This window comes from Pelophylax lessonae, assembly GCF_965119305.1.
Source record: "Pelophylax lessonae genome assembly, chromosome: 3".
Classification (NCBI taxonomy): Eukaryota; Metazoa; Chordata; class Amphibia; order Anura; family Ranidae; genus Pelophylax; species Pelophylax lessonae.
Window position 1 is genome coordinate 26,115,579 of NC_138770.1, and position 17,223 is coordinate 26,132,801.

The 17,223-nt window shown below is 46.1% G+C and overlaps 1 protein-coding gene across 1 annotated transcript in view; it reads right to left on the reverse strand.

Moving 5' to 3' along the window:
- The window catches only part of LOC309550260 (uncharacterized protein), a gene marked incomplete at both ends in the record, with an annotated part of 1,652,360 nt that overhangs the window by 60,261 nt on the left and 1,574,876 nt on the right, over positions 1–17,223 (reverse strand). Inside the window, one exon of the mRNA XM_082250668.1 lies at positions 5,848–6,544. Within this exon, the coding sequence (XP_082106794.1) occupies positions 5,848–6,544 (697 nt within the window). The remainder of the gene's footprint in view (positions 1–5,847; positions 6,545–17,223) is intronic.

The following is a 17,223-nucleotide window of genomic DNA, read 5'->3' on the forward strand; positions in this document are numbered from 1 at the left end:
CGGAGAACTTTCACACCTTATCAACTTTTCATTCATTTGTGTACTTTTTTGGAGCAACAGAACTTTGTTGAAGTAGATGCAATGTGGAAGCAGTGGACTTGCATAGAACACTATATTAAGCAAAAAATATTGTATGTTTACGATGAATTTGCACAGGTTTTTACTTTATAGAAAATATTATAAGATAATGAAGTAGGTGTAAAGTAGAAGCAGTGGATCTGCAGGGAACAGCATCTTGAGCACAAAGCACTTTATGTTGTATATGAATTTGCACATGGATCAGTTTACGTAATTTATTGATAAACACCATAAGATGAATGAAGTAGGTGTAAATCTAGACCTAGGGAACAGAAGGGATGTGGAGTGGGAATCCTCCTATCATCACAGAGCACCTTCCAGGTTCTTCCCTCTCCTCCCTCTCATCATTTGAAGCTCACTGTATATGTCTATTTTCTCCAATCTCCTCAAGAATTGTTGTGATCTATCGGCCCACTGGACCCGTATTAACTTTCCTTGATGACTTCTCTGCCTGGCTGCCCTACTTTCTCTCTTCTGAAATCCCCACAATCATTCTCAGCAACTTCAACATCCCTGTTACTACGAACACTTCTACTACTTCCAAACTTCTCAGTCTAACCTCCTCATTTGGCCTGAAGCAATGGATACACAATGGATAGAGGCTTCTACTCACTCTGGTGGCAACACCCTCAGCCTTGTATTCTCCCACCGATGCACTCCATGCATCCTCTCCAACAATCTTCTCCCTCCCTCTAAACACCACTAGGGATAGGCGAACAGTTTGGGTGGAGGATAACTTCACCATTCACCCAAATTTTCTGTGCGCTCGGTGTTTTCATTTCTTTTACTATTTACATCCCGCCGAGCGCACAGTCAATAGGTTGTTAAAAAGCTAAATTGGGAATCCGGCCGCTGCATCCCTAACAACGAATGAGTCATAAGCTGTCAGTGGACTTCCCCACTGACAGCAGAATGTCAAAAAAAAAAAAAATTTGCCGGCAAGAAAAAAATCGGCATGGGGTCCCCCAAAATTTATACCAGGCCCTTTGGGTCTGGCATGAATTTTAAGGGGAAATCCATGCCAAAATGTAAAAAACAAATGGCATGAGGTCCCCCCAAAATCTATACCCGACCCTTATCCGAGCATGCAGCCTGGCAGGTCAGGAAAGGGGGAGGACAAGCGAGTGCCCCCACCTGAATCATACCAGGCTACATAAATATCATACCAGGCTACCAGGCCCTCAACATGGGGGGTGCTTTGGGGCAGGGGGGGCTCGGCTCCCCGCCCCAAAGCACCTTGTTCCTATGTTGATGAGGGACAATAGCCTCTTCCCCACAACCTTGGCCTGTGGCTATGGGGGTCTGCAGGCAGGGGGCTTATCAGAATCATGAAGCCACCTTTAACAAGGGGGCCCCCAGATCCTGCCCTCCTATGTGAATGAGTTTGGGGTACATTGTAAAAATAAATGAGGCTATGAGCCCGCTTTTCACAATTCCTTTTATAGAAAAAATAAAAAAACATTGTTCCCCCGATGTAGATTAATTGTCATTCACAGCGCCCACTGGACCTTTGGACCCCAAAAAAAAAACACTCCACCATCAAGGAATGACAGTCTGACAGTTCTTAAAAAGGTAAGGAGCAGGGCCACCTGGTGACATCATCTAGTGACCTGCCCCCTTGTGATGTAACTGACTGTTGCATGCTGGATCGGTGACATCATAAAGGGGCAGGACCACCAGGTGACATCTCCAGGTGGCTCTGCCCCTTACCTTTTTAAAAACTGTCACCCAGCGGAGCAGGCATTCGACAGTCAGCCTTCCTCATGGGCGGAGTTTTTTTTTTATTTTTTTGGGTCGGCAGTGCAGCGGTTGTTATGATTGACGATGGATCTACATCAGGGGACAGTGTTTTTTCTTTTATTTTTTTAATAAAGGAACTGTCAAAAACTGTCTCATGTCTTTATTTTTGACACTTTTTTTGGTAAATGAGGGCCAGGATCTGGGGGCCCCCTTTTTCAAGGGGGCTTCCAGATTCTGATAAGCCCCCTGCAGACCCCCCTGCCCCAAAGCAGCCCCCCGTGTTGAGGGCATGTGGCCTGGTATAGTTTGGGGGGCATTCGCTTGTCCTCATCCCTGTCCTGGCCTGCAAGGCTGTGTGTTTGGATAAGGGTCTGGTATGGATTTTGGGGGGGAAGATACACCATTTAAAAAAAAGTTGCATGGGGTTTCCCCTCAAAATCTAAACCAGACCCTTATCCAATCATGCAGCCTTTTTTGGGCCTGGTATAGATGGGGCCTGGTATAGACGATGGGGACCACGTGCCGTTTTTTTCCCCATTTTTCTTTTTTTTTGGCAACAATTATTTTTTTACATTCCGCTGTCTGCAGGGAAGCCCTCAAAATCTAAACCAGACCCTTATCCAAGCATGCAGCCTTTTTTTGGCCTGGTATGGATGGGGCCTGGTATAGACGATGGGAACCCCGCTCCGTTTTTTTCCCCATTTTTTGCCCACAATTATTTTTTTACATTCAGCTGTCGACAAGCCCATTGACAGCTGATGACTCAATTTGTTGTTAAGGACGCCGTGGCCGGTTTCCCAGCCTCGCTTCTTAACACCCATTGACTGTACACTCGGCGGGATGTAAATAGTAAAATAAATAGAAGAAACGCAGAGCACACAGAAAATTCGGGTGTTTTACGAACACCCGAAGGGGCCATTTCGGGCTGAAGTAATGCTCAGTCCAAACCGCTCGCCCATCCCTAGTGATGTTTAGAGAGAGGGAGAGGATTGTATGAGAGGTTGCATGGAGTGCATTGGTGGGAGAATACAAGGCTGAGGGTGTTGCCACCAGAGTGAGTAGAAGCCTCTATCCATTGTGTATCCATTGCTTCAGGCCAAATGAGGAGGTTAGACTAAAACATTTAGAAGTAGCAGAAGTGTTAGTAGTAACAGGGATGTTGAAGTCACAGAGAATGATTGTGGGGATTTCAAAGGCCCTGGTATGGAGCGAGGGGGGACCCCCACCATTGTTTTTATTTTATTATTTATATTGCCATCAATGGCCGGGAAAATCAATTTAAATGTAATTTCTTCTTTATAAATGTCAGTTTTGCTGCAGCAGGTTCTATACACAGAGCAGATACACCACTTTACAGGCAGACCAAGGGGATCCTCCAGGCTCTATATTTAAAGGAATTTTTCTTTTTTTTTTCCACTTTAACCATGATTTAAATCACTGCTCCTTTAAAAATTATATTTTGTAAAAAAAAACTATTTGCATTGATAGTATCAAAAATGAATAATAACAAAAATAAAAACAAGCACAGAGAAATTTCGGGTGTTCGGCAAACACCCAAACAGATGATGTTCAAGCCAAACTTATGCCCGTCGCGAACCATTTGCCCATCCTTATCTCTCGCCTCGACTACTGCAACTCCCTCCTCATTGGCTTACCTTTACATTGGCTATCCCTCCTTCAGTCCCTCATGAATGCTGCTGCCGGACTTCTCCACCTTACAAAGCGCTCAGCATCTGCTACCCCTCTCTACCAATCCCTTCATTGGCTGCCACTTACCCAACAAATTTAAATTAGAAATACTAACGGTAACTTACAAAGCCATCCACAACTCGGCCCCCAGCTACATCACTAACCTGGTCTCAATATTCCAACCAAATCATCCTCTTCGATCCTCCCAATATTTCTTGCTTTCTAGTTTCCTTGTCACCTTGCTCCCACCTCCAGGACTTCTCCCGAGCCTCTCCTATCCCATGGAACTCCCTACCCAAATCTGTCCGACTATCTCTTACTCTATCCACCTTTTGGTGTTCTCTGAAAAATCATCTCTTCAGAGAAGCATATTCTGCCCCCACCTAACAACTGTACTTTTATTTTCTCTATCAGCCCATCCCCCCACAGTTATTACCTTTTGTATCACTTGACCCTCCCTCCTAGATTGTAAGCTCTAAAGAGCAGGGTCCCCTGATTCCTCCTGCATTGAATTTTATTGTAATTTCACTGTTTGGCGTAACATTGTAGAGCCTGCGCAAACTGTTGGCGCTTTATAAATCCTGTATAATAATAATAATAATATATGACTGCCTAGTCCAGCCTCTCTCAGCCAGGGTTCCTCCAAAGGTTCCTAGGGGGTCCTTGTCACTTCCTTGGGCTGTATATGGAAGTGTCACCTATGTAGTCTGTCATCATTGCACCGACACACACAATTTTTTTTGTTCAATATATTTTTTATTCTAATTTTAATTTTAACAAGAGTGCAAAAAAAAAATGAATAAAATGGTAAAGGAAGAAATCCAATTGGTCAGGAAAATGACTTGTCTGGAATGTGGAGGTAATAATTTGTGTACAATACAATACACAACGTGTTACATTATTATAACAGAGCATTGTAGAAAAGATCACACCATAGAAAATGGGGGAAAGGAGAAAATAAACCCGGATATGAAGGTGACATTTGAGTACGAGGAACACCTTAATAATAACCACCATTTTATTCTCCAGGGCCTCTGCTTTCAGAAAATATATGTTTGGGGGTTTTATCTAATCTTCAGGGCCAAAATCTGCATTTTATCATGGGTGCAAGGTGCAAAAATAATGCAAACACAGCTCTGGAATTTATGTCCTTCAATGTGTACTGTACTCATAAATACATGGGTGTGATCTCAGGGATTTGTATGACCCCCATCCGACATAGGAAACTAAGGGGGGTCTATGCAAAGAATATATTGGGTGAGTGTGACAAGCATGTGTCCAGCCATGACAAATTCTGCCCATATTCTAATAAACACCGTGATTTCCTATAATCGTCAGCTCCAACTAGTGGCCATAATAAAGGTATTAGTTCCTAAATACCTCAATCAGGAAAAATAGTTCAATACCGCATTATGGCCCCTAGATGGACCCAATGATCATAGGAAATCACTGAATGAAATAAAATAAGACCAACATTTGTCATGGATGAATGAATGCTTGTCATATTTGGTCATCTATTTTATAAAAACTAAACATGTAAGTGAAGTGGTAACTATTGAGCCAATCACTTCATCAAACCACACATAATATCTCCCTTCAAAGGGAAAACAGAAATTATTTACAGAAAATCAAACAGTATAAATATTTTCCAACCAATAACCTCCACCCAGATAAGATATGTAGAAATATAAAGACAAGCGGTGTTACCTCTCGTGCCGCACTCCGCCAAGCCACCCAAACCCACACAGGAGCAAAGGAAAGAAGTTCTCACCTAGTTTATCTCCAAGTTCTCCTTCCCTCCTGTTGGGGGATGGAAGAAGGATGGAATGAAGACAGAGAGACACGCTTGGGGGGTCACCACTGGTAAGTAGAGCCTTGAAATGAAGGACATCAACTTCAGAATTTCTGTCTTGTCTGTGTAAAGTTTACTGATAAAGATATATGGGATCTCACAACTTCTAGCTCTGTAACCAGCTATATCATTATCAGTAACTGTCACACAGACAAGCAAGACATTCTGAAGGTGATTCCTTCATTTCACGGCTCTATTTACCACTCTACACCCCAAAATTTACTCATCCAATGAAAAGCCAACATGGTACAACAGTTCATCCATGTCTCTGATCATCTCTCATCTCCTTATCAATTGTTTCTTACATGAGGAAGATCAGCCATGGAGTATATCTGAGGTGTATATCAGGGTGTGCTTCTTCCCCACATGTCCAGCAACATTCATATAGAAGACATTTCCCACACTCAAGGCACTCATACAGCTCGACAGTTGTGTGGGATCCCTGATGTACAGGAAGACAGGACTTCAGTGAGGAACAATTCCCTCACTCAGGACAGGAAAGCGGCTTCTCTCCCGTGTGAGATCGCTGATGTTTGGAAAGAGAGGACTTATCTGAAAAACATTTCCCACATTCAGGACAAGAATACGGCTTCTCCCCAGTGTGAGATCTCTGATGTGTGTAAAGATGGGAGGTCTCTGAAAAACATTTCCTGCACTCAGGACAGGAATACGGCTTCTCCCCCGTGTGAGATCTCTGATGGCTGTTAAGATGAGACTTTACTGAAAAACATTTCCCGCACTCAGGACAGGAATGCGGCTTCTCCCCCGTGTGAGATCTTTGATGTGTGTAAAGATTGGACTTATCTGAAAAACATTTCCCGCACTCAGGACAGGAATATGGCTTTTCCCCCGTGTGAGATCTCTGATGTGTGTGAAGAAGAGATTGCCGTGAAAAACATTTCCCGCACTCAGGACAGGAATATGGCTTCTCCCCCGTGTGAGATCTCTGATGTGTGAGAAGATAAGACTTCCGTGAAAAACATTCCCCACACTCAGGGCATGAAAATGGCTTTTCCCCCGTGTGAGATCTCTGATGTTTGTAAAGATTGGACTTCTGTGAAAAACATTTCCCGCACTCAGGACAGGAAAACGGCTTCTCCCCTGTGTGAGATCTCTGATGTATGTAAAGATCAGACTTCTGTGAAAAAGATTTCTCACACTCAGGACAGGGAAAAGGTTTCTCACCTGTGTGAGATCTTTTATGCAAATTGAGACCATATTTAGAACAGAAACTTTTCCCGCACTCAGCGCAAGAATATGGCTTCTCTACCCTGTGAGATCTTTTATGCTCATTAAGACGGGCTTTATTACGGAAACACTTCCCGCACTCAGTACAGGAAAACCTCTTATCTGTTGGAAAGCCGGCACCGTCCCTCACAGTCTGAGGTTCCTCAGGATAAGAGGAATACGATGGTCCGGCACTGTCCCTCACAGTCTGAGGTTCCTCAGGATAGGAGGAATACGATGGTGCGGCACTGTCCCTCACCGTCTGAGGTTCCTCATGATAAGAGGAATATGATGGTCCGGCACTGTCCCTCACAGTCTGAGGTTCCTCAGGATAAGAGGAATACGATGGTCCGGCACTGTCCCTCACAGTCTGAGGTTCCTCAGGATAAGAGGAATACGATGGTCCGGCACTGTCCCTCACAGTCTGAGGTTCCTCAGGATAAGAGGAATACGATGGTCCGGCACTGTCCCTCACAGTCTGAGGTTCCTCAGGATAAGTGGAATACGATGGTCCGGCACTGTCCCTCACAGTCTGAGGTTCCTTAGGATAAGAGGAATACGATGGTCCGGCACTGTCCCTCACAGTCTGAGGTTCCTTAGGATAAGAGGAATACGATGGTCCGGCGCTGTCCCTCACAGTCTGAGGTTCCTCAGGATAAGAGGTATACGATGGTCCATCTACACTGTGTGGAGGCGGATGGACATTTGAGGAAGCCGGGTTTTCTCCTGGACTATACTGTGTGATGTCCTCATCTTCTACTTTACAGTCTGGAGACAAAGTGAGACAATCCTCTGAGGTTTTCCTCATCTCCCGTCCATCTACTAAAATAGAAATACAAAGATTATTAATAGACATCAGCAGATTGGTTCCCCTAAACCAGGACTCCGCCCACATCAGGCAGCTTTGTCTCTGAGGATCTTACAATTCCCCCCTCAAGGTAACTAGTAAATGGTAGAGGGTGACTAGGTGTCCCAGGAGCCACACATCAAGTCAAGATCTGCTGTATGATAGTAAATGGCAGTCTCAGTCTGGACCTACTGTAGGCCACACCTTGATGTGCGGGACACCTAGTCACTATCTACCAATATAAAATGTCCAGCTGGTAGAAAATGGGTTTAACAACAGAGAATCCATCATATTATGTGTGTATATAGCAGTGGGTAGAGGGGAGAGAGCAGAAGTCAGGACTATGTAATGTACAACATGGAGTATATCGTGCAGGGGTAAGGAGTATGTAATTTACAACATAGAACATATAGTGCAGGGGTCAGGAGCATGTAATGTACAACATGGAGTATACAGAACAGGGGTCAGGAGCATGTAATGTGCATTATAGAGTTTACAGAGCAGGGGTCAGGAGTATGTAATGCACAACATAAAGTATATAGTGCAGGGGTCAGGACTCATAATATTGGTATTCAGTAACCAGTGCATTACATGTATTTGGTGTTAATGACCCACCTGTTCTGATCTCTGTAGGAGTGTCCTCCTCTATAAATGTCCCCGTTATTCCATCCTCCTCCATAGACTGCTGATCATCCCTCACATACCTCTCTTCTTCTTCTGATTTAACCTCAACTTTAGAATCTCTCATGTTTCCACTCTGAATATAGAATAAAAATGACATCAATGGTAACAATGCAGATAATGTACAGATCCTAATGATACTATCAGTGATTGTTCCTCATCTACCTGATGATGGTGGGGGATGGTGTGACCTTCCTGTGTGGAATCCCGGGAATACAGAGGACGGGGAAATCTCTCTGGTGGGTTCCCATTACTGGATCCATCTGTAGGAAACACACACACTGACTAAATACATTGTTTCTATGTGTTTATCAGATGATGGGGGATCTAGGTGGAGCCTCCGTACTGTTCTCTCCTTTACAATAAAGTCTCCTCTTACCCGGTGATGTGAGGGGCGGCTGATTCTCCATCATGATGTCCTTGTAGAGATCCTTGTGTCCTTCTAAATACTCCCACTCCTCCATGGAGAAATAGACAGTGACATCCTGACACCTTATAGGAACCTGACACACACAATGATATAGTCACCATCCAGACACATCACTTGTCTGTTACTGGATAATGTCCCAGAATTCCCAGCACCGCTCACCTCTTCTGTCAGCAGATGGACCATCATGGTGGTCAGTTCCAGGATCTTCTGCTCTTTGTTCCTCTCAGGTATAGGAGAACGAGGTGAAGGCACCATGGTGGGGATTTGAGTCCTGCTCCATCCCCCTGAGATTGGTTCTCCACTAGACTTCTTCACTACAACACAATCCTACAGATCAGGAGAAAGATAAACAAATAGAAATCATCTGACTTCATCTACATGTCACAATAAGAACATGGTCTATTGATCAGACTAGACAAGTGAGATGTTGTGTGACCTCCCAGAATCCTCCTCACCTCTCTGGTCAGGTCTGTGTTTTATTAATAGAGATAAGAGGGATGTCATGTGACCTCCCAGAATCCTCCTCACCTCTCCAATCAGTAGGTAGATGATCTCCAGGCTGAGCCTTAATAACCTCTCAGTCATGTGACTCCGATCCTCCTCCATCCTCATTTGTGTGGTCATGTGATCTATACGGGTTTCTCTGTAGACAGATAATGAAGAATTAGCTGGACTGCATTGGTTGGACAATATTGGGATGGGAATATAAGGGGTTAAAGGCGGGTTGCCCGTAGTGGCAATTGGAACATGTAGATTGGGTTACTTAGGAGGATCTTTTTATAAAGAGTGGTCACAGGTTCTCTGAGACCATCAAGACCAATGCAGAGCCCATAGCCCTTGATGGGACAGGAGGAGAGACAGTCCACTGCCAGATGGTAGGGCAGTAGAGGAAAGTGCCGGTATTGAGGGATCAGAGGATTGGATAAGTAAATTAGCTTTTTCTGGTTCCCTTCACCAAAATGACCATGTAACCCTTGAAGTTGGGCTGCCCCTGTTATACGAGGGTTAAATGCTCAATTGGGGTTTTGGTCATTTTTTGTTTCCCCAGAGATGGGCTTTAAACAAAATATAATTTTCACACACGATAAAATCTACATTTTAAACTTGTAAAAACAAAGTTCCCTCCCACAAACACACACATACACAATTATGTCAACCGTTAAAATTGTGTGTCTAAACTCACTACCCAACATGGTGCAAAGACAACGCTGTAAAGGTCATTATTTTTGAGAAAAACAGGAATAATGGCCCCAGAATAATTGCTCTCGACCTAAGGTTAGAGGGGCGGATTCTAGCAATGGAGACGTGAGGACGCTCGCAGCTGGAGTTCCGTGATCCGGGTGGTGCTAGCAGCCGCACGCTGGACAGACATCCCTATACCCCACGCTAAGCAGCAGGCTGTGCTCTATTCTGAAGAGATTCACCACCCGGAGACGGCGGGAGTACGAAAGCCCGGGGGGGGGGGGGGCCAAGCAGTGAGTAGAGGCGGAGGTATATAGTAATACCGGGCGGATGAAAGAGGCTGAAACCGGAAGGGTACGGGGGCTGGCTACAGAGTGAAGGAGTAGGAGCTCCGTGATCAGAGTGGAGGTAGCAGCCACATCCCCCCTTCGGAGGAACAGGTGGACGAAGTAATTATGTGAGTAGGTGAACCAGACCGGCATATACCGCATATATGAGTAATTCACCTAGCTCTGGAACAAAGCAAGCCGGGGCCAAAAGTTCAGACATCTCTACATATTTCCTAAGATGCCCAGTAGTTACACGAAGTAAAGTGGGATTGAAGGCATCCCAGAAGCGTCAGACTGTCACTACGCTTGAAACATTGCAAATGGCATCAAAGAGTAATACAATTAAACAAACCGCGGAAGTCATGGTGAAGAGAAATATGATTCAAGAGCAAGCGGGGGAAAAGTCAAGGGAAATTCTGCCACAAATCCAACAGTCATAGCTACCCTCAGCAACAGAGTGGAGAGACTTTGTAAAACTGATCCCTACAAAGCAAGACATGCAGGACATGGCATTAGCAATAGTAAGTGACATTAATATAGAAATCAATAGTATAAAACAAAAAATAGACCAGACTGAGGGTAGGGTGGCTAGAATGGAAGCAATATAAAGTGATATGGATGGCAGACTGGCGTATATGGAAGAATCACATGTATGGTTGGAAAAACAAATCGTTCTGTTGCAAATGCAGCAGGACGATATGGAAAATCGTAGCCGCAGGAATAATATAAGACTGCGGGGGCTACCAATGTCAATACAGGCTCCAGAGCTTAAAACTAAAGTCACGGCATAAATATGGTACTGAAAAAACCTCATATGGAGAAAATTGAGTTCGATAGGATACATAGAGTTAAAATACAGTGACGGATAGACAAGGAGTTAATCCCCGATGTCCTGATAAGGATCCACCTTTATTCAATTAAAGAGGATATACTCAGAGCTGCCTGGTCTAATGGTCCGATTGATTTTGAAGGAGCCAAAATAACTTTATTACCAGACCTGTCACGGAGTACCCTGAGGATGAGGGCATCAATTAAACCCTTATTGGAGATTATTAAGAGCGTGGGAGCTACGTACTATTGGGGACATCCCTTCCATCTGAAGGTGATGAGAAATAACAATGTATTCATATTGAAATGGCCTGACCAGCTCCCGGAGTTATTTGCCTTTTTAGACACTTCCCCAATACCAGTGAGTGATTGGGTAGACATTCTGAGGAATCAGAGCACAGGTATCAGAATAGAGGTACTCACCGAGGCCGAGATGCCGAGAGCGGTTCGCTGTTGTGACTAAGCACACTCCGCCCCTCTGGAGGTGATACAGAGGGTGGATGGCACAAAGAGGCACAAGCTACCAGCAGGCAGGTAGAGCTTGTGTGGAGGTCCTGTAGAACTGAAGCAGAGACTGATCAGGATCCAGCAGAAGAAGTCCGGAGCAGGCTGAGGGTCAAACACAGGTAAGCAGACAATCCAGGTCACAGGCTGAGGGTCAAGGCACTGGAGATAGGAGATGAGACTAGGTCACAAGCAGAAGGTCAAGGCACAGGAGACTGAAGGTAAATACGGGTCGCAGGCAGAGGGTCAAACACAGGTAAGCAAAAGCAAAGTCCGTAAAACAAGCCAAGGTCGGGTCCAGGAGAAGAGCAGAGTAGGTCAGGGTCAATCCGGGTCACAGCAGGTAAATGATCACACAGGAACTCAGGTACAGGAAGCTGAAAGACAAACCAGCAATTCCTCTGAGCACTTGCTCAGCTTTTATAGGCAGCCAGGAAGTCATGTGGAAGTCATGTGGTGCTTGTCATGTGATGACCAGTCTGTAGCGCTGAAGGTTTCTCTGACAGTGCCCCCCCCCCGAGGGGCGGCCTCTGGACGCCCAAACTGGACATCAACTCCGGGTGATTCACATGAAAAGCTCAGATCAAGCGAGGGGCGTGTATGTTTCTTGAGGGTTCCCAAGAGTTGTTTTCAGGTGGGTACCCCTACCACTTGATTAGGTATTGGAGAAGTCTACCCCTGTTCCTGCAGTTCAGTATGGCTTCAACCTCAAATTCATTTTCTCCATCCACCTGGACCGGTGGAGGAGGCGGCTCCTCTCCTCCCGGGAAGGGGCTAGGAATCATTGGTTTTAGTAAGGATGCATGAAAAACAGAATGAATCCTGTAAGAGCTGGGTAAGGCCAATTCAAAGGCCACAGGGTTAACCATCCTCTTGATTTTGAACGGCCCTATGAACTTTGGGCCCAACTTCCGTGCGGAAAAGGTAATCTGAGGTTAGCTGAAGATAACCAAACTTCCTCACCGACCTTGAAAACCGGGTTCTCCTTCCTTCCCCTGTTGTAGTACTTCTTATAGTCATCCTGGGCCTTTTGCATGGTTTCCTGAATCCTTTCAAAGTTCTGTTGGATGGAGGCTATGCGATCTTGGACAGCAGGAACAGATAATTCAGGGGTAGCGTTTGGAAGGAAAGAAGGGTGAAACCCAAAGTTAGACCAGAAGGGCGTTTGGTTGGTGGGTGAATGAACTGAATTATTATACGCAAACTCCGCGTAGGGTAGCAGAGAGGACCAGTCATCCTGGGAGCCAGAAGAGAAACAGCGGAGATACTGCTCCACAGTTTGGTTCGTTCTCTCTGTCTGGCCATTGCTTTGAGGGTGGTACGCAAAGGAGAGACAGACCTTTATTTGTAGTGCTTTACAAAGTTCTTTCCAAAATTTGGAGGTGAATTGAACCCCTCTGTCAGAAACAACACTGTCGGGTACTCCATGTAGCCTTATTATTTCTTTGATAAAAATGTTAGCTGTCTCCAAAGCAGCTATGGGCAAGAAGTGTGCCATTTTGGAAAGGCGCTCGACAACTACCAGAATGGAGGTGAAACCTTCCGAGGGAGGAAGATCAACAATGAAGTCCATAGAAACTTCAGCCCATGGGCGTTCTGGAATGGGTAAAGGCCTAAGTAATCCCCAAGATTTGGTGTTAGCCACTTTACTGCGCTGGCAAGAAATACAAGAGAGAACATACTTTTTACAGTCCTGCCTCCAACCAGGCCACCAAAAAGAACAGGCAACCAATTCTAAAGTCTTTTGAGTCCCAAAGTGGCCAGCCAGTTTATGGTCATGAAGCAACTTTAACGTCATGGGTCTAGCCTCCGGTGGGACAAAAATTCTTCCTTGGGACCAGAACAAGTCATCTAGTTTCTCCAAGGAGGATATTTCTGGGTCAGTACAATGGCTGGATGCCAACTTGATGGTGGTCATAAGATCAGTGTCTGTGAGCAGAAGGAAGTTTTGTGGAGATAAGATGGTGCTAGGTTCCGTTGACTGGGGAGATTCAGGGAACATCCGGGAGAGTGCGTCTGCTTTCCCATCCTTGAGGCCAGGTCTATAAGAGATATGAAAGTTGAACCTAGAAAAGAAGAGGGCCCACCGGGCTTGCCTGGGTCTTAAGTGTTTGGCTGTCCTGAGGTATTCTAGGTTTTTATGATCGGTGAAGATCATGATGGAATGGGAAGCACCCTGCAACAGATATCTCCACTCCTCCAGAGCGAACTTGATGGCCAACAGCTCCCGGTCTCCCACATCATAATTCCTTTCCGGGGAACTTAGTTTCCGAGATGCGAAAGCTACAGGATGGAGGAGAGCCTTGGGGCCCTGTCTCTGGGAGAGGATGGCTCCAGTGGCAGTTTCCGAGGCGTCTACCTCCAACACAAATGGCAGGGCTGGATCCGGATGCCGTAGGATTGGTGCAGAGGTGAACAGAGCTTTGAGCTTGGTAAAAGCTTCCTGGGCCTCTTGGGACCACTGAAAACTACTGTGTTGGCGGGTTAGTTGGGTGATGGGTGCAACAATGGATGAGAAGCCAACGATAAACCTCCGGTAAAAATTAGCGAATCTGATAAACCGCTGTACCCCCTTTTTGTCTACTGGAGCCGGCCACTCCTGAATTGCCCTGACCTTCTTTGGATCCATTGCGACCCCGTTGGTAGAAATGATAAAGCCTAGGAATTGCACAACAGATTTTTCGAATTCGCATTTCTCTGCTTTAAGGTACAATTTGTGTCTCCTGAGAATTGCAAGGACTGTCTTTACATGAACCCGGTGTAGCTCAATGGTGGCAGAAAAAATAAGAATGTCGTCCAGGTAAACAACTAGGAAATTGTCCAGATATTCTCGAAAAATGTCGTTTACCAGGTGCTGAAATGTGGCTGGGGCGTTACACAACCCAAAGGGCATTACCAAATATTCATAATGTCCAAACCTGGACCTGAAGGCAGTCTTCCATTCGTCTCCAGGCCTGATTTGGATGAGGTTATAGGCACCTCGCAGATCCAACTTAGAGAATATTCGGGCAGACCGGAAACGCTGAAACAACTCTGGGATAAGTGGAAACAGGATAGCGATTTTTTTTATCATTATTTTGTTCAGTTCTCTATAGTCTATGCATGGTCTTAGGGAACCATCTTTCTTTTCCACAAAGAAGATGCCGGCTCCGGCCGGTGAAGATGATGGACGAATGAAACCCTTATCCAAGTTCTCATAAATATACATCTTAAGAGCCGCTAGTTCAGTCTCTGATAGTGGAAAGATGCGGCCAAAGGGTATTTTGGAACCAGGTAGCAAATCAATGGGGCAGTCGTAAGACCGATGGAGGTGGTAGGCAATCAGCTTTTTGTTTATCAAAGACATCTCTAAATTCAAGATATACCGGAGGGACGTGCTGGAGATTGTCAGGTCTAGGTGCTACGGTTAAACAGGCGGGTGGAGCTGGAGGAAGGCAATGCTGGGAACAGTAGGGAGAGGAGACTTTCTTCTTGTTCCAATTGATGTCAGGTTCATGTGCCTGTAGCCAGGGGAGCACCAAAATGATGGGGAACATGGGGGAGAAGATGATGTCAAAGCTTAGAAGCTCCTGGTGGCCGGAGTCCGTGGTGACAAGGATGGGCCTTGTCTGTTGTGTGACAAATCCAGAGCGAGGGAGAGACCCATCAGCCACAGTGGAATGTGTAGTTTTTGGGTCAGTGAAGTGTCTAGAAAACAACTACAGGCTCCGGAATCAATAATTGCTGGTAGATGAACTTCCTTTTCCATTAGCTGTAAGGAGACAGAGAGGGTGACATAAGTCTGGGATAAACCAGGGTTCTGAAAGTTCATGAAAAACTGCGAGCGTGACTTACTGGGTCTCACGGGGCAGGTACGCAGAAAATGTCCAGTTCCCCCACAGCACAGACAGAGATTGGCCTGTCGCCGTCATTGCTTCTCTTCAGGGGCAAGAGGAGCACGGACCAATCCAAGCTGCATGGGCTCAGCCTCTGGAGCAGAGGTGACAGGAGTCACTGGAAAGGATGGGTGAACGGGAGAAGGTTTAGGGAGCATCCAACTAGGTCAAGGACCCTGGGAGCGATCAGAGCGCCGCTCGCGCATGCGCCTGTCTAGCTTGGTAGCGGATTGGATTAAATCCTCCAAAGTGGCAGGGGTTTCAATCCTGGCCAACTCATCTTTCAAAGCTTCTGACAGCCCCTGGCGGTACTGGTATTTAAGAGCGGGTTCATTCCACCCTGTGTCAGCTGACCATTTTTGAAATTCAGCAGTGTAGTCCTCCACTGGTCTCTTTCCTTGAGACAGGGAGTGTAGCACGGCTTCTGCAGTAGCGGTGCGTTGGGGGTCGTCATATAGTTGAGACATACTTTCAAAGAAAAGGTCCAAAGAATTCAGAAGAGAGCTCCTCTGTTTCATCAGGCTGTGGGCCCAGGCCTGCGGCTCTTTGGTCAACAGGGAGATGACAAATCCCACCTTAACTACTTCGGACGAAAAAGTCCTGGGCTGAAGGGCTAAGTACAAGGAGCAGGCATTTTTGAAGGCCCAGAACTTTTTGCGATCGCCTGAAAAACACTCCGGTGTGGGAACCCTGGGCTCAGGGGTAGCCATGATCACGGTGGGGCTTGATGCAGCTTGAGAAGAGGAGGCTCCACTGGTGGGTGCAGGGGCTGCGGCTGTTGATGCAGGTGACCCTGAAAGTTGCTGGAGACGACCGTCAATCTGGGCATAGCCTTCCTGCAGTTTCTGGACTGCATCAGTGAGGGTTGTGACCTGCTGGCACAGGATCTCAAGAGGAGAACGCGCTCTGTCGGCCTCTGACATGGCTGGTTTGTACTATCAGAATAGAGGTACTCACCAAGGCCGAGATGCCGAGAGCGGTTCGCTGTTGCGACTAAGCGCACTCCGCCCCTCTGGAGGTGATACAGAGGGTGGATGGCACAAAGAGGCACAAGCTACCAGCAGGCAGGTAGAGCTTGTGTGGAGGTCCTGTAGAACTGAAGCAGAGACTGATCAGGATCCAGCAGAAGAAGTCCGGAGCAGGCTGAGGGTCAAACACAGGTAAGCAGACAATCCAGGTCACAGGCTGAGGGTCAAGGCACTGGAGATAGGAGACGAGACTAGTTCACAAGCAGAAGGTCAAGGCACAGGAGACTGAAGGTAAATCCGGGTCGCAGGCAGAGGGTCAAACACAGGTAAGCAAAAGCAAAGTCCGTAAAACAAGCCAAGGTCAGGTCCAGGAGAAGAGCAGAGTAGGTCAGGGTCAATCTGTGTCACAGCAGGTAAATGATCACACAGGAAACAGGAACTCAGGTACAGGAAGCTGAAAGACAAACCAGCAATTCCTCTGAGCACTTGCTCAGCTTTTATAGGCAGCCAGGAAGTCATGTGGAAGTCATGTGGTGCTTGTCATGTGATGACCAGTCTGCAGCTGAAGGTTTCTCTGACAACAGGGATGTATAATCCCAAACAACCCGCAGGATTTAGAAGAGGACAAGAAAGGCCTCGGTGAGAGGTCAACATGAATATTGTACAGGACACATAGGCCCACTCAAGGATTCGATTTTTTTAAATTTTTTTTTATCCTCCCTTAGCTTAGCTATGTGTTGGAAAGAGGAAGGGATGATTTTTTTTCTTTTTGCTGCTCCTTCTTTTTTGCTTCTTTGCTCCCTCAGCCCCGTGGGGGCTTTCGTGGACAGAAAATATACTTGTGGAGGGTGAGGAGGGGAGGTTGGGGAAAAGGCCGGATATGTATACGATTTTTGATTTAGGTGGGGTCCCTGACCCTCCTTATCTATCCGTAGGTAGAGCTATTGGTGTGATATAAGTGATGTAGAGGGCCCCCCTTCTTTTTTTTTTTTT